The 23,209-nt window shown below is 39.1% G+C and overlaps 1 protein-coding gene across 1 annotated transcript in view; it reads left to right on the top strand.

Moving 5' to 3' along the window:
• The window catches only part of Prss12 (serine protease 12), a 68,552-nt gene that overhangs the window by 31,292 nt on the left and 14,051 nt on the right, over window positions 1-23,209 (top strand). The window contains exons 3-8 of the mRNA XM_070021979.1: window positions 5,768-5,946; window positions 7,612-7,753; window positions 11,476-11,672; window positions 13,598-13,739; window positions 18,725-18,930; window positions 22,598-22,676. Coding sequence (XP_069878080.1) covers window positions 5,768-5,946; window positions 7,612-7,753; window positions 11,476-11,672; window positions 13,598-13,739; window positions 18,725-18,930; window positions 22,598-22,676 — 945 coding nt within the window. The remainder of the gene's footprint in view (window positions 1-5,767; window positions 5,947-7,611; window positions 7,754-11,475; window positions 11,673-13,597; window positions 13,740-18,724; window positions 18,931-22,597; window positions 22,677-23,209) is intronic.

Genomic DNA, 23,209 nt, shown 5'->3' with positions numbered 1-23,209 from the left:
ATTTGCTACACTTCTGCATAGCAGCCATTGCTTTTCCTTGTTAAGATACGGTACCCTAGTCCTTTCCAAAGATGGTCAAGCTTGGTTAGAGTAGAGCCCAGACTTCAGAGACTCTATGCCCACAACTACTTCTCTTCAAGGAATCAGCTTAGAAAAAAATGAGCTTTTGAACATGGACAGCAGTATAACAGTTCTCCTGACCTGTGATTTCATTGTGCCTACTTTCAGTTATCTGGAGCTAGAAACTATGGTGTGAAAGTTTTTAGAAATACTTTATATCATGTCTACCAATCATCTATCTATCCATGTATCCATGTATTTATGCAACTATCTTTGTATCTCTGTATCATTTATGTATATATGCATGTACGTATTTACCATGTAGCTAGCTGGCTATATATTATCTATGTCATTTATCTAATTTTTTGGACTGGGATCAAACTCAGGCCTCCTTAGACATGCTAGTAATTCATAAGGCTTTGTGTGTGTGTGTGTGTGTGTGTGTGTGTGTGTGTGTGTGTGTGTGTGTGTGTGCTGGTTCTGTGGCCTGAACACAGGGTGTGGGTGATGTCTCTGAGCTTTTGTGCTCAAGGCTAGTGCTCTAACACTTGAGCCACAGCTCCACTTCTGGCTTTTTAAAGGTTAATTGGAGATAAGTTGTAGACTTACTTGTCTAGGCTGGCTTTGGACCAGGATCTTCAGACCTCAGCCTCCTGAGGAGCTAGGATTATAGGCATGAGTTTTGAGTTGTTGTTAGTAGTTGGCTGAATCTCAGTCCATCCTGTTCCATTCAGCCCTGGTGTGTGTTCACAGTCCCCCAGCTTCCTCTCCATCTCTGGTTGTTTTGGTATCACAGTGCTGTGTTCAGTTGTCCTAACACTGTCTCTTGGTGTCTTTGTCCTTCCTTTCACCCTATTTTTGTGTAAAACTGTATGTCATCTCACGTCTTCATAAGAAAAAGATGAGCATAGTATAGTAAGATACATTGTGAAATGAGACATCCAGATCACTTTTATTTCAGTATGTTATTAGAACCAGTCTATTTTGGTAAAAGTTATTATAAACTTTCTTTCTTGCTTGCTTGCTTGCTTGCTTTCTTGCTTTCTTGCTTTCTTTCTTGCTTGCTTGCTCTCTCTCTCTCTCTCTCTCTCTCTCTCTCTCTCTCTCTCTCTCTCTCTCTCTCTCTCTCTCTCTCTTTCTTTCTTTTTTGGTTTTGTTTGTGTTGGTTGTGGGACTTGAACTCTAGGCCTGGGTGCTGTCTCTGAGCTCTTAAGCTCAAGGTGAGCCCTCTAATCCTTGAGCCACAGTGCCACTTCTGGTTTTCTGGTGGTTAATTGGAGATAAGAGTCTCACAGACTTTCCTGCCTGGGCTGGCTTTGAACTGTGATCCTCAGATCTTAGCCTCCTGAGTATCTAGGATTACAGGTATGAGCCACCCATGCCCAGCTCATCAATTTCTTACTATGCAAAATTGATAAATGAAACTTTATCATAGGCATCTATGATATATGCACAGGATTTGGTAGTATCTGCCCATTCAGGTATCTGCTAGATACCTTGGAACATATTCCCCAGACACAGAGAGATACAGAGGGACTATTTGATATATATATATATTTTTTTTGGGGGGGGGTGGGTGGAAAGCAATATGGAGATATGGAGATTCCTCAAAAAATTAAACATAAAACTACTCTGTGACCCAGCAGTTCTACACCTGGACATTTACCCAATAGAGCACAAAGAAGGCCACACTAAAGCTACCAGCACAACCATGTTCATTACAGCATTGTCTACTATAGCCAATATATAGAATCAGCCCAGATGCCCTTCAATGGACAAATGGGTCAAGAAAATATGGTATATATACACGTGGAATTCTACTCACCCATCAGAAAGAATGATATTGTATCATTTGTAAAGAAATGGAAAGACTTGGGGCTGGAAAGGTGGCTCAGTGGTAGAGCGCTTGCCTTGCATGCATGAGGCCCTGGGTTCGATTCCTCAGCACCACATAAGCAGAAAAGAAAAAGCCGGAAGTGGCGCTGTGGCTTAAGTGGTGGAGCACTTGCCTTGAGCTTAAGAGCTAAGGGACAGTGACCAGGCCCAGAGTTCAGGCCCCACAACCAGACCCTCCCCCTAAAAAAAAGAAATGAAAGACTTAAGAAAAATTATATTAAGTAAAGTAAGCCAGAGAGACATATGTTGCATGGTTTCCCTCATTAACTGAATTAACTGAAGTGTAAAAGACTCTATGGAGAGTGCAAATAGCATAATTCTTTAAAAAAAAAAAAAAAAAAGAGTAAGTCAAAGCCCAACAAAGTAAGTACTAGGATAATTGCTAGAGTGGAGGGTGGGGCCAAGGGGGAGGGGTAGAAGAATGAAAGTGAATGGGTGGGGGGAATGCAGGCAAGAATTCATTGTATATAACCACAGATCTGAGAAATATAAAGGAAGGGGTGAGTGGAAGGAGGTGAAGATGTTGAAGTGATGACACAGATCAAGATGCATTGCACATATCAATTGCTTAAAAGGCAAAAAATTCAACACATAACTTTAAGATAAACGGGGGAGGGAAGGGGTATATTGGGAGGGGTGGGTGAGAATGTTGAAAGCAGTGACATTGATTAAGATGGCACTGTATTTACAAACTGATTCGGTGAATAGCAACTCCTTTATACAATTAAAGATTTTATATACGCCTGCCTTCTGTAGCCTTTTGTAAGGCGTGTGAAAGTTCTCTGAAACAACTGAAAGTTTCACTAAAGACAATCCCATCAATGGAGCATTTAGATTTTTCTGTTTGGTTGTTACATTTCCCATAGCAAAACAAAACACTCATTCAGGAAATGGTCATTTGGACCACATCATCTGTGTTAGGACCTCTTTGTTGTGTTCTCACATTTGTCCCCTGAGTACCAGATATTACTCTTTGATATTTGTTGGGGAAGAAGGGTTACCCCGACCCTGCAGTTCTGCAAACATCAGAGAGAAATTCAAGTGTCAGGATCTCCAATTTTAAATTAAAAATTTTATTGTTACTCTAAAGGTGATGTACAGAGGGCTTACAGTTCCATAAGGCAGGTGAAAGAGTATATTTATTTTTGGACAATGCTACCCCTTCCCTTGCTCCAATTTAATATTTTTAACAGCACACAAATAAAAATATGCTATTTCAATGGGAAAATTAATGATTGTTTTCTTTCTCCAGCTTTCCCTGTGCCCCCATTACTGTAAATACTCTTTTATTCTTCCTTTAGTTAGACTCTGTGAATTTTAAACAAAAAGTTGGTCAGGTGATAAAGGAACAAATAAATTCATCTTATTTGTTTTACTGGTCAAGATGTGCTTAACGACTAAATATTTTTGTTAATTTTTTAAAAATATATGTACTCTTAAAAGCCACTCCACAATACCTATTAAAGTAGTCAAACAAGATTTTCTTCAACCACAAAATTGACTCTAAGATTTTACCATTATGGGACTATCAAGACCATTTAACACACTTTTCCTTGATATTTTGGTTGTAGATTCTCAAAATAATAGAGAACAAAAACAATAGAGATTAGAGACAATGTTATAAGCAAACAACATATACAAGTCTAAAAATTAAAAGACTAACTGGGGGTGAAAATGCAATTTCTAAAGTCATTAGTTATTTTGACAGATTATCACAATCTTCATCCAACTCTTGGATTCAAGGTTATGATAGGACTTTGAATTGTGAGAAAAGTAAACTTTCTACCACTATATTTGGCTGAAGGTGTTTTCCTTAGGGATCAGTTTAGCTGTCTATCACCAAGACATAATTGTAGTAGTAGCTTAAACAACGTTAGGCTAAAGTTTATTTCTCTTTCAAGAGTCAGAAGCCATAGCCAGGTGCCGGTGGCTCACGCCTATAATTCTAGCTACTCAGGAGGCTGAGATCTGAGGATTAGGGTTCAAAGCCAGCCTGAGCAGGAAAGTCTGTGAGACTCATCTCCAGTAAACCACCAGAAAACGGAAAGTGGCATTGTGACTCAGTGGTAGAGTGCTCACCTTGAGCTGAAGAGCTCAGGGGCAGCACCCAGGCCCAGAGTTCAAGCCTCATGACTGATAAAAGAAAAAAAAAAAAAAGAGTCAGAAGCCAGTGGCTCACACCTCTTAGTGATCTGGAGGTAGAGCTCAGGAGGATCTCAGTTCAAGGTCAGCCTAAACTGGGAAGCCTGATAAGAGTTCCAGCTCCACAGAGAAGCCTTGGGGATATGGTGGAGTGTAACAGAAGTAAGTGGATCACAGTCCAGGCGTGTTCTGGAGGAAAACAAGACTTTATCCTAAAAATATCCAGCAAAAAGTTTGGCATGAGATATGGCACAGAAGTAGAGTGCCAGCTTGACAAACGTAAGTTCCTGAGTTCAAACTCCACAGCCCCCCCACCCCCAAAAAAAGGACAAGAAAGAAAAGACCAGAGATGGCAGGTACAATGCTAATTTGCTGAGTTGTATACTTTTCAAGGCTCTAGACCTTTCTTTCTTACTTTCTAATATCCTTTTATTCATATATTATTTTTTTTGTGTGCCCATACTAGGGCTTGAACTTAGGGCCTTGCATTCTTGCTTAACTTTCTTTCACTCAAGGTTAGCACCATATTACTTGAGCTACATCTCTACTTCTGGCTTTTTGCTGGTTAATTAGAGATAAGAGTCTCATTAGCTTTCTTTGTTTTTGTTTTTGTTTTTGTTTTCCTAGATTGACTTTGAACCAGCAATTCTCAAATCTCAGTTTCTGGAATAGCTAGAATTACAGGCATAAGCCATCAGCACCTGGCTAATGTTAACCTTTTTCTTTCTTTTAAAAAGTTTCCTTTTTTGTTTGTTTATTTGCCAGTAGTGTAGCTTAAACTCAAGATCTTGCACTTTCACTTGGCTTTTGTTTGTGCTGGTCCTAGGGCTTGAACTAGGGACTTGGGTACTGTCCCTCAGCTTCTTCTTGCTTAAGGCTAGTGACCTAAACTTTGAGCCAGAGTTCAACTTCTGGCTTCTTTGGTGGTTAATTGGAGATAAGAATATTACAAGCTTTCCTACCCAGGCTAGCTTTAGACCTCAATCCTCAGATCTCAGTCTTCTGAGTAACTTGGATTACAGGTGTGAACCACCAGCAGCTGGCTTGGCTTTTTTATTCAAGGCTGGCACTCTACCACTTGAGTCACATCTGTCATCCTTAAAATAGCACCTTAGGGACCAAGGTCAGTACCTTCTCAAGCTCCAGCCATCACCCTTGCTTTGTAGTGAGCAGGAAGAAGGGTGTGAGACAAGGACACTTCCTAGAAATGATCATTGATACACGCTTCTTCAACTATCATTGGTAGCACTGTCATGCTGGTGTTGTATTGGGGATACTGACAAAAGTTCTGTAATGGATGTACTTACACTTACGCAGCATAATTGATGCCCTGTACACTAAAAGTAGACAGAGAGATAGATCTGATGTTACGAAATGAACAAAGTCCTCTAGAAGGAGAGGGACCTGGTCTTTATTTTGGACAGCCATTTTCTCACCCTCCTCCAAAAGCAAAGTAGGGTAAACATATGAGAATAGCTACCAGTCTTTGAGGTAGATGTGATCATAGAAAATGTAAAGAAATACAACAAATGAACAGAAAAAAAGAAATACAGAAAATCATGAATCACCCATTCAGTGAACTGATGATAATCTTTAACCAGAGGCAAAGGAAAAGTCATACAAGTTTTGTTGTCCAGCCCAGAATTCTTATGTCCTTATGTTTTCTCAGTGGCATCGCCAAGGCCTGGAACCAAGCATCTTTTGGGGAAGGGTCTGGCCCAATATTGTTGGATGAAGTCCGATGTACTGGGAATGAATTTTCAATCGATCAGTGTCCAAAGAGCCCCTGGGGAGAGCATAACTGTCTCCATAAAGAAGATGCTGGGGTGTCCTGTACCCCTCTAACTGGTAAGAGGCTTACCCTGACCCCTAGTACCATCTTTGCAGCCCACAGCTTCCTTACTCCTTTATTTGAATATTACTATTAAATGAACATAATACAAACTATGTATTAAAATTCAAGCTTTATATTCATTGTCTTTTTTTTCCCACAAGGCTAGCACCTTACCACTTTGAGCCACAGCTCCACTTCCATTTTTCTAGTGATTAACTGGAGAGAAGAGTCTTAGGGACTCTCCTGCCCTGGCCTGGCTTTGAACAACGATCCTCAGATCTCAGCCTCCTGAATATCTAGAGTTACAGATGTGTGCTCTTCACGCCCAGCTCATTATTTATTTCTGAAATTTTCCATTTAAAGTTTCAGAAGGCCAGGTCAAAAAATATAACTTTGTTGCATCACAGAAACCCAATAATCAAAATAAATGTGCAGTGATAAATTCACTCATGTTTTTAGTTTATTCCTTGATGCACCAGTTTGGCTCTCTGAGCACGTTTCTAGCTGATATAAAACTGTACTGATGTGATTGTTGCTTAAAGCACATGGCTAAAGAAACCAGATTAACTTGGGTGAGCTCTTTTTCAGAGTATGCCACATGGCAGTGTGCCTGTCCAAATAGGTCATGTGTTATAAGAATGTCATGTCAGAGTAGAGTTACCCTTGGCATACATTCTTATGAGTTTGGAGGGAAGAAGAAAAAACAGAAATGAGGATAATTTGGTTTGTCATAAATCTATTGTTTCTATGATGTGTTAAAAACTATTATTTGTTATTTTTAAGAACTATTATTGCTATTATAAACAATAACTATTATTATTAAGGTGTTGTACAGAGGGGTTACCATTTATAATGTGTTAGTTTTTAAGTTGCTGTAACAAAATACCTTACATGAGCTTCAAGGAGGAAACTTTGTCGTTTGGCTCTACATTTCAGAGATTTTAGTTCATAATCCTTAGCTCTGTTGTTTCTGGGTCCATGATAGAGGAAGCACATGGAAGAGGCCAGAGGATCCAGGTTCAAAGCCAGCCCCAGCAGAAAAATCTGAGAGACTCTTAATTTTGATTAACCAGCCACATGCCAGTAGAAGTATGGCCCACATGGTTGATCACCAGCCTTGAGTGAAAACACCAAGCAAGAGCATGAGGCCCTGAGTTCAAGCTCCAGTTTAGAGCCTGCACATGGAATAATAAAGATATGGACAGGATACAATTTTCCTTATTCCAGAATAATTTTTTCGGTCTTCATCGTTCTGTATTTTTTGGTTTGCAGTTGAAAGTTTGAACTAATTCCAAGTTACAGTGTTTTCTGGCTTTTAAAATATCAGCAAACGGTATTGGTTAGGCATAAGCACAACTTGATCATCAAAAATTTTCCCAAACAATATTTCATCTAGAGAAATCAGAATATGTACTTTGAACTATTTTTCTACTCACAGAACAGGTGGGCTGTTACTAGGAAGAGATGTGTGTTGTGTCAGACGTCAGAAACAACGTGATGTTGTCAGAAGCAACGTGACGGTGTCAGTCACCACTGAGGGAATGGGACTGTACGCTTAATGAAAAACATAGAGGGAGGCCTGAGTATGGTGATATTTATGGTGATATCCAAGGGTTGTTTTGCCTTTTCACTTTTGGAGAATTGATTTGCTTAGACCCTGTGTCTCTTTCTTGTCATAGATGGAGCCATCCGACTTGCAGGTGGGAAAGGGAGCCATGAGGGCCGCCTGGAGGTGTACTATAGGGGCCAGTGGGGGACCGTCTGTGACGATGGCTGGACAGAGTCGAACACATATGTGGCTTGTCGACAGCTGGGATTTAAGTAAGACCTGTCACTATGAAGCAGCTAAATGCCAAGTTGTATCTTTAAAAGTCTTCTTGTGAAGCCGGGCGCTGGTGGCTCACGCCTGTAATCCTAGCTACTCAGGAGGCTGAGATCTGAGGATCACAGTTCAAAGCCAGCCCGGGCAGGAAAGACCGTGAGACTCCTATCTCCAATAAACCACCAGAAAACCGGAAGTGGCGCTATAGCTCAAGTGGTAGAGCGCTCGCTCTATCCCTTGATCTATCCATTCCATTATTTATTTTCTATCATATATATATATATATATATATCAATCTTCCATCCATCTGTCCATCTATCCATCCATCCAATCTATGAAATCTGTTTGTCTGTTTGTCTATCCATCTATCTGTCTGTCTATCTGTCTGTCTGTCTGTCTGTCTGTCTATCTATCTATCTATCATCTGTCTGCCTGCTTACTGATGGGCACACAACAATAAAACACAACAACTTCTAAGATGACAAATAACCACTCCTTGCCATTTGCGTCAGTCAACTTTCCTGCCCCCTCTCTCCTTAAACAAATCAGTTGACGTCAGTGGTGACTTCTAAATCCCTTTGATTCTCTGCAAGTAATACTGAAGGCATCATGTCCTCAGACATTCTCTACCACTGGATGTGGTTAGTTTTGACATCATGGTGTCTAACATTTCAGTGCAGCCCAGTGACATGTCAGAATGCTGTGATAATGATCACTGTTATTTGAGGAAAACAGCACTGTGTCATGAGATGACCTTTAGAACTCGCCTTGGCTGAGTCTCACACTTTGGGCCATGTATTCCATGTCGTGTCATATGCACAATGCATTCTAGTGTGAGGACTTATATTGACTGCAGTAATGGCTGCAGTAATGGTGCCTTTGAGCAAATACTTGGACAAAACCCATGAATGACCATTCTTTGTTTTCCATATTTCTGTCATGCTTGAAGTGGTGTTTTCATGCTTAAATGATTGACAAAATTCTTTCCTTTCAGCTTGAGCTGAAGCTAATTGCAAATGTGCACTAAACCTTAAAAACTGTATGCTGGGATAAATCGTGTTAAAATATATAAATAAACAATGTATTATAAATTAATGTGCATATGAATTTATAAAAACAATAGAAAAGAGAAAGTTTGGAAAAGGAAGAAAAAATACTGTTTAAATATATATTTACATTACAAATTAATATATATAAACTTATAAAAACAATATAAAAGGAAGTTTGGAAAAGAAATAAATAAAATACTATACTTTTTTTCTTTTTATACTCTTGTTATTATAACTTGTACATATAGCTATATCTCCTCTAATAATGAACATTGGAGCTTTGTCTGCATTTTTTTTACTTTATATGTCTACATAAGTCACAAGTTTTCATGGTAACCTCATATACACTAAATAGTCATGATAGTCATGTCATAATTTATGTAATATTCAAGTTAATTTTAGGTAGATATTAATTTCATATTAGATTAGCTGTAAACAATATTTCATTATACGTATAAATACGTATAATTACCTCATATTTTGAAATTTATTGGGCAGAGCAGTTTTGTTTTGTTTTGCCAGTACTGGGCTTGAACTGGGTGCTATCCCTGGGCTTTTGTGCTCAAGGCTAGTGCTCTACCATTTGAGCCATAGCTTCATTTCTGGCTTTTTGGTGTTTAATTGGAGATAAGAATCTCACACTTTCCTCCTAGGTCTGGCTTTGAACTATGACCCTCAGGTCTCAGCCTCCTGAGTAGCTAGAATTACAGGCTTGACTCAGCACCCAGACAGGACATTTATAAAATTACTAGGTCAGAGGGTATGATGTATCAGCCAAATAATTACTGACAATTACTAGGAATTACTTAGCACATGTCATTTTATGTTTGTGAATCTGTTACACAGAAAACTGTGATCTGCTTTCACAAATTCAGAGAGATTCATAAACCCTATTGTTTTCCATATATTTTCACCATTTTCCTCATTAAAGAATTGTAATAGTAACTTTCTCCTCCATGTTTTATTACTTTCATTCGTAAATCAATCCAGCTTTTCTTTCATTCATAGATAGAATACTCACTGGTTCTAAAAGTGTTCTCTTAATGTGTTGGTGTGAGCATGTGCTACATGTAGTTTACTGAGGAATTTTTGAAAGAAAACTCATTTGGAATGAGGAAAAGAGAAAACCTTGTGTTTCTTGATAGTAGTAAAATATTGAACTAAAATAACTTCCTGGAGTTGGGTACCAGTGACTCATGCCTGTAATCCTACCTAAGAGAAGCTAAGATTGTAAGATTGCTGTCCAAAACCAGGAGATTCTTATCTCTAACTAACCAGCAAAAAGCTGGGAATGAAGGTATGGCTCAAGTGGCCATGCAAGTACATGAGGGTTCTCAGTTCAAGATTTAGCATTGGCACAAAACAACTTCCTGGTATATGTATGTCATGTATATAGTTGAGGATGACAGACTGATGCATTCTTTTTAGGAGGAAGGGGTAAGTTGAAAGTGATAGCAATACAAGATTTACAACTGATGAGTTAGAAAGATGATGGGAGAAAATTAAGATAAATGAAAAAGTGCATTGTTTTAATTTTTTAAATGCCAGGTGGTTAAATACAGTTAAACAACTAGAGAAATTCATGGCGAATTAAAAGAGCCTTCTTCCTCCTTCTTCTCTTCCTCCTCCTGTTCCTCTTCCCCCCTCCTCCTCCTCCTTCTTTTTGGCTCAGTCATGGGCTTGAACTCAGGGCCTGAGCACTGTCCATGAGCTTTTCTGCTTAAAGCTAGTGCTCTACTATTTTGAGCTATAGCTCCATTTCCAGCTTTCTGGTAGTTAATTGGGATAAGAGTCTCATAGACTTTCCTGCCCAGGCTGGCTTCAAACTATGATCCTCAGACCTCAACCTCCTGAGTAGCTAGGGTTACAGCATGAGCCACCAGTGCCTGGCACTTTTTATATTCTTAATGTCAAAAATAAGAAACATTAAGTGAGAAAATGATTGACACAAACCTTATGAATTAGAGTTGAATTTCATCGACTTTTAGAACATAATGACACCATAAAAATCTTTTAAGCACACTGATTTCTGGAAACTTGGATATTTTTGGAACCAAAGGAAGATTGAAAGGAGGATGAATTTCACAGGTATTTCCTATTTTATAGGAAATATAATTCCTTACAAATACGTATGATATAATATAAACTAGAAAGTCAATTGGAATGCCAGTGTCAAAATTGATAAAAATTAAACTTACATGTAAAGCATTATTATGATTTTCATGGGCTGACATCAGAACTTTATTCTGGGTGGGGCACCAGGCTTGAGCAGTCACTGCATTTTATTTTGGAGAGGAGAATACCAAAGAGCTGTAGGGGATAGGATAAAAATCACATGAGCTCAGAAAGCTCAGCAAAGGCCAAAGTCAGACAGACAGTTCCCAGGGATTCTCACAAAATTGGGAATTGGAAGTTAATCCCCTCGGTTGGAAGGTTAAACTGTAGACAGACACAAGAACGAATTCCCCTTTAGTTACTTATGGAATCAATCAGAAATTATTAAGAGGATTAAAACGTACGATGAAAGCAAACACCACTCTGAGTCTCCAAGGTAAGAGAAAGACCAAATGCCTGCCCTCTGAAGTCATGACGCTTAATTAGCTTGTTTGTTTTATGGTTCCCTGAAATGTAAGGCAGCAGTCGTGTGCAGAATGTTTATTTCATTGCCACAGATATGGCAAACAAGTCTCTGCAAACCATATTGAAGAGAGCTCAGGGCCCATATGGCTGGATGATGTCAGCTGCTCTGGGAAGGAAAGCCATTTCCTACAGTGTCCCAGGAAGCCGTGGGGCCGGCATGACTGCAGCCACCGAGAAGACGTGGGCATCGCCTGCTATCCTGGCAGCGATATGCGCAGACTTTCCCAAGGTGAGCATTTGCTGCTGCGCTTGAGATTTACCCCAGCTCAAACCACGGGCCTGCACGGGAAACATGTCTCATCATTGGTACTCTGCTTACAAGTGGGTTTCCCAAGAAAAACAATCCTTGGGTCTTTCCACGGATGAAATTTGTTTCTCCTCAATTTTTGCATGTATGTGACATGGAAATCTTTCTCATGGAATGTGCTTATAATCGCATGTGTCTGAAAGGTAGAAAAACCAAAATTATCCATTCATCGATCCCTCCATCACTTATTTCAATATTCATTGATCTTGACTCCTAAGTCTTTGCCAATCCTGGGACTTGAACTCCTGGCCTCTCACTCTTTCTTGACTTTTTCACTCAGGGCTAGTGTCCTGCCACTTTGTGCCATGTCTGCACTTTCAGCTTTTTACTGGTTAAATTGGAGAGAAGAGTCTCAGTGATTTGTTTGCCCAGGCTGGCTTCAAACTACGAGCCTCAAATCTTAGTCTCCTGGGTGGCGAGGATTACAGACAAGAGGCTAGGACATGATTTTATGTAAAAACAAAGATTGTTTCCTTCCCCCATCCTGTTCAGTGCTTTGTCACTAGCTATCTGTTGCTTCTTCAGCGATCTCAGTGGTGTTCTAAGTGGACTCATTTAATAGACCCTCTTTCCCACCTTTCTAAAATGCAATTTTCTAGAAAGTTCCCTATCAAGTATCTTTCCTGTTCCCCAATTATATATATTTTTTCTGTCTCCTGTTTGGATAACAGGTAACTAGGTTCTCTCACAGTCCTGAAATAATTTAGATAAAGATCTTCAAACAACAATTAAGCATTCTAGACAAATTCTCAATGTCTGGTGAAAAGGGCAGAATAAACATGAATGAAAAATATAGAGGTGGGGCTGGGAAGATGGCTCAGTGGTAGAGCGCTTGCTTTGCAAGCCAGAGGCCCTGGGTTCGATTCCTCAGCACCACATAAGCAAAAAGAAAAAAGCCGAAGTGGTGCTGTGGCTCAAGTGATAGAGCACTAGCCTTGAGCTGAAGAGCTGAGGGACAGCGCCCAGGCCCAGAGTTCAGGCCCCACGACCAGACCCCCCCCCCAAAAAAAAAATATATATATGGAAGTCAGGTGCTGGTGGCTCATGCCTGTAATCCTAGATATGCAGGAGGCTGAGATTTGGAGGATTGTGGTTTGAAGCTGGGAAGAAAAGTCTGTGCAGCTATGGTATACATCCCTGCGTGTGTGAATAGATGTTAAAATAGACATAGGTAGGCCTTGACTTTAACCTCATGATTGAATCATCTTTTCATTTATTTATTTGTTGATTGATTGATGCTAGCCCTGGGAGCTTGAACTCATGGCCTTATGCTCTTGAATAGCTTTTATGCTCAAGGCTACCATGTAAGTCAGACCTTCACTTTGGGCTGTTTGCTGGCTAGTTGGAGTTAGGAGTCTCTCAAATTTCTCTGCCCAAGATTGGCTTCAAACTTCAAATGTCAGCCTCCTGAGTAGCCAGGATTATAGGTATGAATCACTGATGCCTGGCTTGGTTCATAGATTTTTTTTAAAGATAAGAAGTAAACACAAGTCTAGATTCATGTTCTTTTAATATTTAGAAATTAGTTGTAATTTAAAAAACCCTCTCACTTCTATAGTGCCATTCATTCATTTAACGAACAGCTATTGGTTTTTCTATAGATACCAGGCAAAATTCTGAATGCTGGGGATACAAGGTTGAGCAATGTGAGCACTTTGACGTTGGTGTTTCAAAATACATAGATGTAGATATAGGGTTTTATTGATATCTCTTCCTTTTCTCCCTCAAACAAATTGCCCAATTGATTTTATATCTGATCTTTAAAAAAAAAATGTGTTCTGTAAAGTCTCATGCCTTAGCATAAGTTTGCTGGTTTGGCTTTTCTAATACTTTTGAATCATGGTTAGGTTTTCCTATCAGACTGATGGATGGAGAAAATAAGAAAGAAGGACGAGTGGAGGTCTTTATCAATGGCCAGTGGGGAACAATCTGTGATGATGGATGGACGGACAAGGACGCCACTGTGACCTGCCGGCAGCTTGGCTATAAGTAAGGACGCTCATTATTTGGATTGGTTTCTTGCTGAACATTTCTGATTTGTTTTGAGGTTTGTTCTCATCAGTGCCTCTTTTTTTAGAGACAGCCCTGGTGTTCAAACGCAGCGCCTTGAACCATGCCCCTAGCTCCCTAAATCTAATAATGCCTCTCAGTTGAAAATGTAGTCAGCTTATTGACTTAATTCAGAATTATAAAGAAGTAACAAATAGTATCTTGCTAAACTTTTCTTTTTTCCCCTCTTGAAATATACAGTATAGCACATAAAAAAGCTTAAAAAATCTAAGAGTCTAATAAAACAGACAGTGGTGGCTCATGCCTATAATTGTAGCTACCCAGAAAATCGAAATCTGAGGATCACAATCCAAAGCTAGCCTAGGCAGTAAAGTCTGTGATATTTTGATCTTCAGTTAACTACCATTTTTGGTAACTAATTGGAGATCAGAGTCTCATATATTTTCGTGCCCAGGCTAGGTTCCAAATGCAATCCTCAGATCTCAGCTTCATGAATTGCTAGGATTATAGACGTGAGCCACCAGTGTCTGGTTTAAATAATTTCTTTTAAAAATTGGTGTAACACTGTTTTATTAACAATCAAAATTAAAGTATATCTAATTTGTGTTTACATTGAAGTACCTGCAAAGAGTTAAGTTTCATATTTTGTATATGACATTTAAAAGTCAAATCAGAGCTGGTGTTGGTGGCTCATTCCTGTAATCCTAGCTATTAAGGAGGCTGAGATCTGAGAATCATGGTTCAAAGCCAGCCCAGGCAGAAAAGCCCGTGAGACTCTTATCTCCACTTAACCACTCAAAAACCAGAAGTGGTGCTGTTGTTCAAAGTGGTAGAGCATTAGCCTTGATTGAAAGAGCTCAGGGACAGAGCCCAGGCCCTGAGTTCAAGTCCCACGACTGACAAAAAAAAATTAAATCATTTTCATAAGTAGATTTGATCTTGTCATCTATTAAAAATATATGAAGAGAAAATACTTCTTAGACCTATAGAAAGTGTAGTTATTTTATCTTTGAAATTTAAAATTTTCTTCCTTAGCAGAACATGTATACGTATGTGCGTATAAGTGTCTGTGTGTATTTGTGTATGTGCACACACACACAGAACATATATACACAGTCTGGAGGACATTACACAAACCTTGGCTTCTATAACCAAGCTTGGAAAAAAGAATGTTATTGTACTTTTAAGCTCCTTGTGGGCCAATCCGACATTCTTACTTTACCATCCCAAAGTGACCACTGTCTCAAATGTCAGTGTCATTTCATTGAATCTTCATAACCTTAAAACTAGTGACATCCTTAAGCCGTAGCTTTAGCTATTAAAAACAATCTGTTTTTCAAAAGTTAAACCATACTACTTTAGGTCCTTCACTTTCTTATCACTATTCTTAGATTTACTTTTGAGATTTATCTCTGTTGATCCAAGTGACTATAATCCACTCATATGCATTTTTCTCTATAGTATTAAATTGTGTTAACTATCCAATTTATTTATTTATGGTGTTGATGCTGGGTTATTTATCTTTATTAATTCATTTCCCATTGCTTTAACTGAATACTGCAAGACAGGGTGACACTAGTCATGATGTCTTATATTCATCAGCTGACATGTCGAAATCCTTAAAGATAACAGAAAAAAATTAAGTGAACAATCCTTAAACAAAATGTAGGCTGTTTACCCCGCACCCTCTAGGTCTATGAGCTGACCTTTTGAGATTGGCATTCCAAGGTGGCTCACGGCAGCAAATGATGAGAAGGGTACCGACAAGGGACCAAACTGAACTGGCTTTTCTAGTGGACCAGATCAGTATTGAGACCATCCATGAATGCTCGGATCTACTAATCCATGGATGGATGCACCTATTCATGAGGCTCTGTCTCATCCTTTGAAAGCCCCATCTGGTCCCACTCTTAGACAATCCTATTAAACTTGAACATGAGTTTTGAGGAGGGCATTCAAATCATCATAACATCATTTCTAGTCTTGCTTTTAAAAATATCATGACTGTTGGGGCTGGGAAGGTGGCTCAGTGGTAGAGTGCTTGCCTTGCATGCATGAGGCCCTGGGTTCAATTCCTCAGCACCACATAAGCAAAAAGAAAAAAGCTGGAAGTGGCGCTATGGCTCAAGTGGTAGAGCGCTAGCCTTGAGCTGAAGAGCTGAGGGACAGTGCCCAGGCCCAGAGTTCAGGCCCCACGACTAGACTCAAAAAAAAAAAATTAATTAAAGATATCATGACTGCTAAGAACATTCTTAGGATTTTCTGATGGTATTCTTAAGGTTTGTTTTTTTCAAAAATATAATTAAGAGTAGAACTTCTGCCTTGTAGGCATTGTGTTGCCTCGGTTTTATCAAGAGATGTAAGATTACTTTTCACTTTCTTATATAACAAACTCTGTTTAATTTACAAACAGATTTAATCCGTGGGCAGCTGGGGTAGTGTTTTACTTAGTACATCTCCCTGCTTACTAATGATCGACATGCTTCCATTTGTTTCTTGGCCATTGATATTTCCTTTGGTATAAAATACAAAGTTGTTGTATCTGTCTGGTACATTTTATTCTTGTATTATTTCTGGGAGCCCGGCACTGGTGTGGCTCACGCCTGCTATCCCTGCAATCCTAGCTACTCAGAAAGATGAGATCTGAGGATCACAGTTCAAAGTCAGCCCAGACAGGAAAGTCTGTGAGACTTTTATCTCCAGTTAGCACCAAAAAACTCAGAAGTAGATTTTGTGGCTCAGAGTAATAGAGTGCTAGCCTTGAGCAAAAAACTCAGGGACAGTGTCTGGGCCCTGAGTTCAAGCCTTAGAACTAGCATGTGTGCATACACACGCACACACACAAATCTGGATATTAATTATATAATATACGCCATTTTGTGTATTAGAAAATATTTACCAATGAATATATTTGTAAATTTTGTGTGTGTATATCGATATTGGGACTTGAAATCAGGGCCTAGTGCTATTGTTCAGCTGTTTACTTTCTTCACAGATGGAGTTCTAGTACTTGAGCCACACCTTCAGCCTTGTAAATACTTATTACAACCATCTTTTGGTTGTACCTTAGGGTGATTTTTAGTAAAGTGATGTTCTTCATTTAATATTTATTGAATTTTTCTTTTTGTTTATAGTTTTTACCCTCTTTAATAAATACTTGAACAGCAGGATAATTTTCTACTCTTCAAATATTGTAAATATATATATATATATATATATGTAGGCATGTGTTTATATATATGCATGTATACACATATACATATATGTACATTTTTGGGTGGTGCTAAGGATTGAACCCAGGGCTTCGTGCATGTTAGGCAAGTGTTCTAGCACTTGATCTGTGTGCACCCAGCCCCTATAACTCAAACTTTGAAGCTTTGTCTTTTGTAATTACATTTGTTAATTTATTAGTAGAGTTTTAAATTTGAGGTTGGTTGAAATATTTTATTGCATTAAAAGTTTTTGAATTTGCATATACATTTTTTCTGTGTAATGGTACAATGGGGATTAAATGTGAGGACTGACAATTTGGTAAGCAGTTACTGTACCACTTGAGTCACACCAGCACCTTTTAGTGTTGGCTGGTTATTTTCGAGGTAGGGTCTCACTTTGTTTATGCTAGGCTCACCTGGACTGTAATCCTCCATTGTGCTTTTCCATGTTGCTAGGAATGACAGGGGTACACCGCTGTGCTAAGCCATGGGGTTGACATGGAGTCTCATGAATGTTTATGCCCAGACTGGCTTTGAATCATGATTTTCCAATCTCCAGCTCCCCAGCACCTACCGTTACAGATTTGAGTCACTAATTTGAGTGCCCTACTAATTTGCACATTTAAAAAAGTAGTGTGTTGGGCTGGGAAGGTGGCTCAGTGGTAGAGCATTTGCCTTGCATGCCTGAGGCCCTGGGTTCGATTCCTCAGCACCACATAAGCAAAAAGAAAAAAAGCCGGAAGTGGCGCTGTGGCTCAAGTGGTAGAGCGCTAGCCTTGAGCTGAAGAGCTGAGGGACAGCACCCAGGCCCAGAGTTCAGGCCCCACGACCGGACCCAAAAAACAAAACAAAACAAACAAACAAAAAAAGTAGTGTGCTAGTAGAAAGAGAAAGAGAAATATGTCAAAAGTAAGTCTGCCTTCTATTTTTAATTCCTGTGTTCTCTATTAAGAATGGTACATTTGCATCCTTTAGAAGAAAAAAAAATCAGTTCTTAAGACTCTGAGAATTATTTAATATCAAAATTTCCTTAGTAATATTCTAGTGTGTGTGTGCGTGCGTGTGTGCGTGCTTGCGTGTGTGCATGCATGCGTGTGTGTGTGTGTGTGTGTGTGTGTGTGTGTGTGTGTGTGTGTGTGTTTGCCAGTCCTGGGGCTTGAACTAGTGCCTAGGTGTTATCCCTGAGCTTTTGTGCTCAAGGTACAAAAGCACTCTACCACTTGAGCTCCACTTCTGGCTATTTTGGGGGAGGAGGAAGGGGTGATTAATTGGAGATAAGAATCTTATGAACTTTTAGCTTGGTAAATTGGAGATAAGAATCTTATGAACTTTTTGCTTGGGCTGGCTTTGAACATCAGATCTTAGCTTCCTGAGTAGCTAGGATTACAGGTATGAGCCCCCAACATCTGGCTTACTGTTATACCTTAAGAGGGTTGAAAATTGTTTTTATTTCCCCCCCTCCAGTTTAGAGTTTAAAACTAGCTTTCTTTCTTCTTTTGAAATGCCATTTAGTGTGACTTTCTAAGCAAAAGTTAAATGACAGGAAACATCTATGGGGCATGACACTGAAGAGGGTACAGTTCTTATTTCAATTTATGGACAGTCATGGAAAAATAAAGGGTCTTCTGGACATGTACAGGCTAATTAATTTTACTATGTCAACGTTAATGAACAGGCGAGAAGATCTCTGTGCTCTAGTCGCATGGGTGCTTGACTGAGTCTCTACATCCCTAAAGAATGCTTTGCTTCCAGGGGTCCTGCCAGAGCAAGAACCGTGGCTTATTTTGGGGAAGGAAAAGGCCCCATCCACATGGACAATGTGAAGTGCACAGGAAACGAGAGGTCTCTGGCCGATTGCATCAAACAAGAGATTGGAAGACACAACTGCCGCCATAGTGAAGATGCAGGAGTTATTTGTGATTATTTTGGCAAGAAAGCATCAGGAAATAGTAATAAAGGTAAGTCTCCTTCACAGGCCCTGAACACATAAAAGACTACTCATTCCCACTTCATTCATTTCCACACATGGTGCCCTGGTCATGAAAATCCTGTGCAAAGAGAATGTATACAGTGTTACTTGTGTCAATGTTTAGAACCAGTGCTAGGTTTTTGGAAAAATGTGCTTACTTGAGGCTGACCAGGATGGCAAAGTTCTTGGTTGATGTCTTTCTAGGACCTTGTCATCTCTGAGATCCTTTTACATTCTTTGTCATTTCAGTGTGTTTCTACTTTGAGTATCATAGAGCTGTCAGGCTTGACAATTCAGAATTGCCATCTACTTCACAAAAAGCAAAGAAATGCAAACAGGGATGTCTCCAAAAAATCAGGCACTTCTTCACCCAGTTCCTGATGTTTTTGTTTGTTTGTTTGTTGTTTTTTGGTTTATTTTTTGGGTCCAGTCGTGGGGCCTGAACTCTGGGCCTGGGTGCTGTCCCTCAACTCTTCAGCTCAAGGCTAGCGCTCTACCACTTGAGCCACAGCGCCACTTCCGGCTTTTTTCTTTTTGCTTATGTGGTGCTGAGGACTCAAACTCAGGGCCTCAGGCATGCAAGGCAAGCGCTCTACCACTGAGCCACCTTCCCAGCCCCTAGTTCCTGATATTTTAAACAAGCAAGAATAAATATATTTCAAAACTAAAAATTACCTTTTGTAAGCTTTTATTCTCTGAAATGTGTAACTTAAGGGAAGGGAAAATATAGTAGACTCTTTGTACAGGTTAATAAGTTGGTATTCCTTAGAGTTCTCTGAGGAAATTCAAGTGTTATGAAGTAAATATTGCTTTGAATGAATGAGTGGGGGAATTAGCTACTTTAGAATAGTGTATGGTTATGCTTTATGAAAAAGACAACTAGTTATCTCTTGATCCAGATTGAAAATCTATAGTGTCAGTACTGGGGCTTGAAATTTGTGCTTTTTGCTTAGGTTTTGTTGCTCAAAACTGGCCCTCTACCACTCGAACCACACCTCCATTTCTAGCTTTTTTTGGGGTGGTTAACTGGACATACGAGTCTCCTGTATTTGTCTTCCTGAGCTGGCTTAAAACCTGGTTCATCAAATCTCAGCCTCCTGAATAGCTAGGATTACAAATGTGAGCCACTGGTGCCCAGCCTGAAAGTCCATAATTGAATGCACGTGTTGCACCTGAGCATTCTCTGTCTCTGTTTCTATGGCTCTTGCTTCTGTCGGTGTTTGTGTCTCTACTCTCTCCCACCTCCACTTCTTACACACAGACACACAGACACACACACACAGACACACAGACACACACACACACACAGACACACACACACAGACAGACACACACACACACACACACACACACACACACACACACACACACACACACACACACACACACACACACACACACACACACACACACACACCCGCTTCTCCTCCTCGTCCTTTCAGGGACTTGCTATGAACACCCAGGGGGCCTAGAATTCCCTATGTAGCCCAAAGTGTCCTCCAACTTTAGATCCTCCTGTCCCAGTCTAAGTGCAGGGAATACAGTTCCACCATGCCAGGCTCTCTCTTTTGTTTTCAACACCTTATAATTACTGTCAAAGGCAATGTAATAAATTATTTGAATATTGATAATAGGATTCTTCATATCAGAGAGCCTCTAAATATGGAAAAACAAGGTAGTAACCCAGTTTTCCCTGAATGCTGATGACAATTAAATAAATTTCTTTTAATAATTTACATTATACTTATGAATTAATTGTAGCTAATTCTTTAGATTCAGTCAAATTTCTTAAGCAGCTGAAAAGCATAAAATATGAGATATCATGGATTTGTTTTACCATTTCTTCATACCTTCACCGAATTGCACCTTATCTTGATATTTTTCATGGCTTGCAATGCTACCATACCTCAACAAAAAGATGTCATCTCAGGCTAGTTACAAAACTGATTATGGTTTACCAACACAAAATAGTCTTATGTTGTTCAAGAGTTGGTGACTTGTATAATATGAACAGATGCAACTCATTGTTTTCATAATCCTTTCCCAAAAGACCTCGATCTGGTTTATTAAATATTTTATTCCAGTGTATAGCTTTAAAAGATTTCCCTTCCCTGTGATTAGGAACTCTTTGTCCCAGAATGATGTAAACTTAAAGTTTTGCTTTCTCAGTATTATATCAGTCCTTTTCTTGGCAATTATATACATTGACATGATTTGGATATGGTTGGAAATTTTTGTTTTTCTAATAGCTTATAATTTGCAGTGTCACCTAGATGACTCATATCCTAAGTGATGAAAGTTCAGCTTTGGACACTATACTTCTGAGATCATTTGGCAAATTAACACATTGTTGAAATACTTTCTCTGTCAAGAACTAACTACTTTGGGGCTATTGAAGTGGCTCAAGTGGTAAAGTCCCTGTGTAGCAACTTTGAGATTCTGAGTTCAAACCCTAGTGAAAGGAAGGAAGGAAAGAAGAAAGGAAGAAGGAAAGAAGGTAGGAAGGAAGGAAGGAAGGAAGGAAAGAAGGAAGGAAGGAAAGAAGGAAGGAAGGAAGGAGAGTGAACTACAGTTGATTCCCTTCAACTTAGTTATTATGAGGATTCAGTCTTCATACATTTGGCACAATTCCCTTCTTATACAGACAGCAAACATTTTGTGCATATATATTTAGGCAAAAAACTATCCCTATATAAAATCTATTTTGTATATTTACCTATCTTTTGTATATCACCTCTTCATATATATGACATATGTATGTATACCTGATATGTAATATAATGTATGTCACTATGCATTGTTATTCTGTAGCATATAGACATTATAATATTTTATATTATATATATATTATATATAATAATTTATATACATTATAAATACTATAGTATATATGATACTTATATGCACATTATATATAATACGTGTTATGTGTGTGCATGTGAGTGTGTGTACGTGTGTGTGTGTGTGTGTGTGTGTGTGTGTGTGTGTGCTGCTGAGGACTGAATCCAAGAAATCAAACACCAAGCCTTGCACATGCTAAGCAAGCACTCTTACCACTTGAGTAATGCCCTCCCTCAGCCCCCTCTTTATGTTTTTTAATATAACTTTTTTTTGTATATCCTTGACAGAAATCTGTGATCTTGGGATGCTGGCTTTTGTATGTTACTATAGTATATGAGCAAGTAAATGTAAATTCAGATCAAAATTCTATTTTGAGAAGTGAGTGTGCTTTGTTCCTCTGAGTTACACTTTTATCTATGGCTTGAAGAAGGTTGTAGCTAAGAAGTGATCTAGACCACTACTGTCTTTGCGATTCTCTGTCTTAACATTTCTTGAATGGCAGAACAACTTTTATAACCAGCAGAAGGAGGCCTGGGTGGCTACCAGAGACTGCACAGGGTCAAACCATTCAGCAGCCCATGAAATGCTTCTGAGTTGAGTAATGGAATGCTCCATACAGTTTGTCATCTGCTTGTACCATTATTACCTCAATAAAAAGTTCAATGAAAAAGTTATTTTTAATTGTAAAAAAATGATCCTATCCTATGAAAAGAATGGGCATTTAAAATATGGAGGAGCTCATCAGAAGATAGGTGTCTCTCATGTGTTTAGTCCTCTATTGACAGTGTGACATGCCTCATTCATTTCTGCTTCAGACACCTTGTCCTCTGTTTGTGGGTTGAGATTATTGCACCATCGACAGAAGCGGATCATTGGTGGGAAAAATTCCTTAAGGTAAAAATGTATTGCAAAGTAATTTTTCCATTGGACTGTTATTTGTGTCCATATAATGCTACACACTTGGCATTGCCTGTTATTACATAAGCAATTTGTTTCATCTATTTCATTTCCTAAATCAAATACAGATCACAGTGATTATATCATGGGTTTTTTTAACCTCCATTTATTTTACATAGATCATAGTTATATGTCTCTAGCCCATGTAGATGAGCTAAATATGATGTGGCAGGGACAAAATAATTTTAACAGGAGACCTCAAAAATGTATAATTGTACAGACCCATTTAGTCTAGAATATATACTTTTTTTTTGTCGGTCGTGAGGCTTGAACTCTGAGCCTGGGTGCTGTCTCTCAGCTCTTCAGCTCAAGTCTAGTGCTCTTCCAATTGAGCTACAGCGCCACTTCTGGTTTTCTGGTGGTTTATTGGAGATAAGAGTTTCACCTATTTTCCTGCCTGGGCTGGCTTTGAACCGTGATCCTCAGATCTCAGCCTCTTGAGTAGCTAGGATTACAGGTATGAGCCACCA

Source organism: Dipodomys merriami, unplaced genomic scaffold (genome assembly GCF_024711535.1).
Source record: "Dipodomys merriami isolate MVZ:Mamm:240054 unplaced genomic scaffold, mDipMer1.0.p SCAF_15, whole genome shotgun sequence".
NCBI lineage: Eukaryota > Metazoa > Chordata > Mammalia > Rodentia > Heteromyidae > Dipodomys > Dipodomys merriami.
Note: the sequence above shows the minus strand (reverse complement) of the source record. Positions and strands in the feature narration are given on the sequence as shown.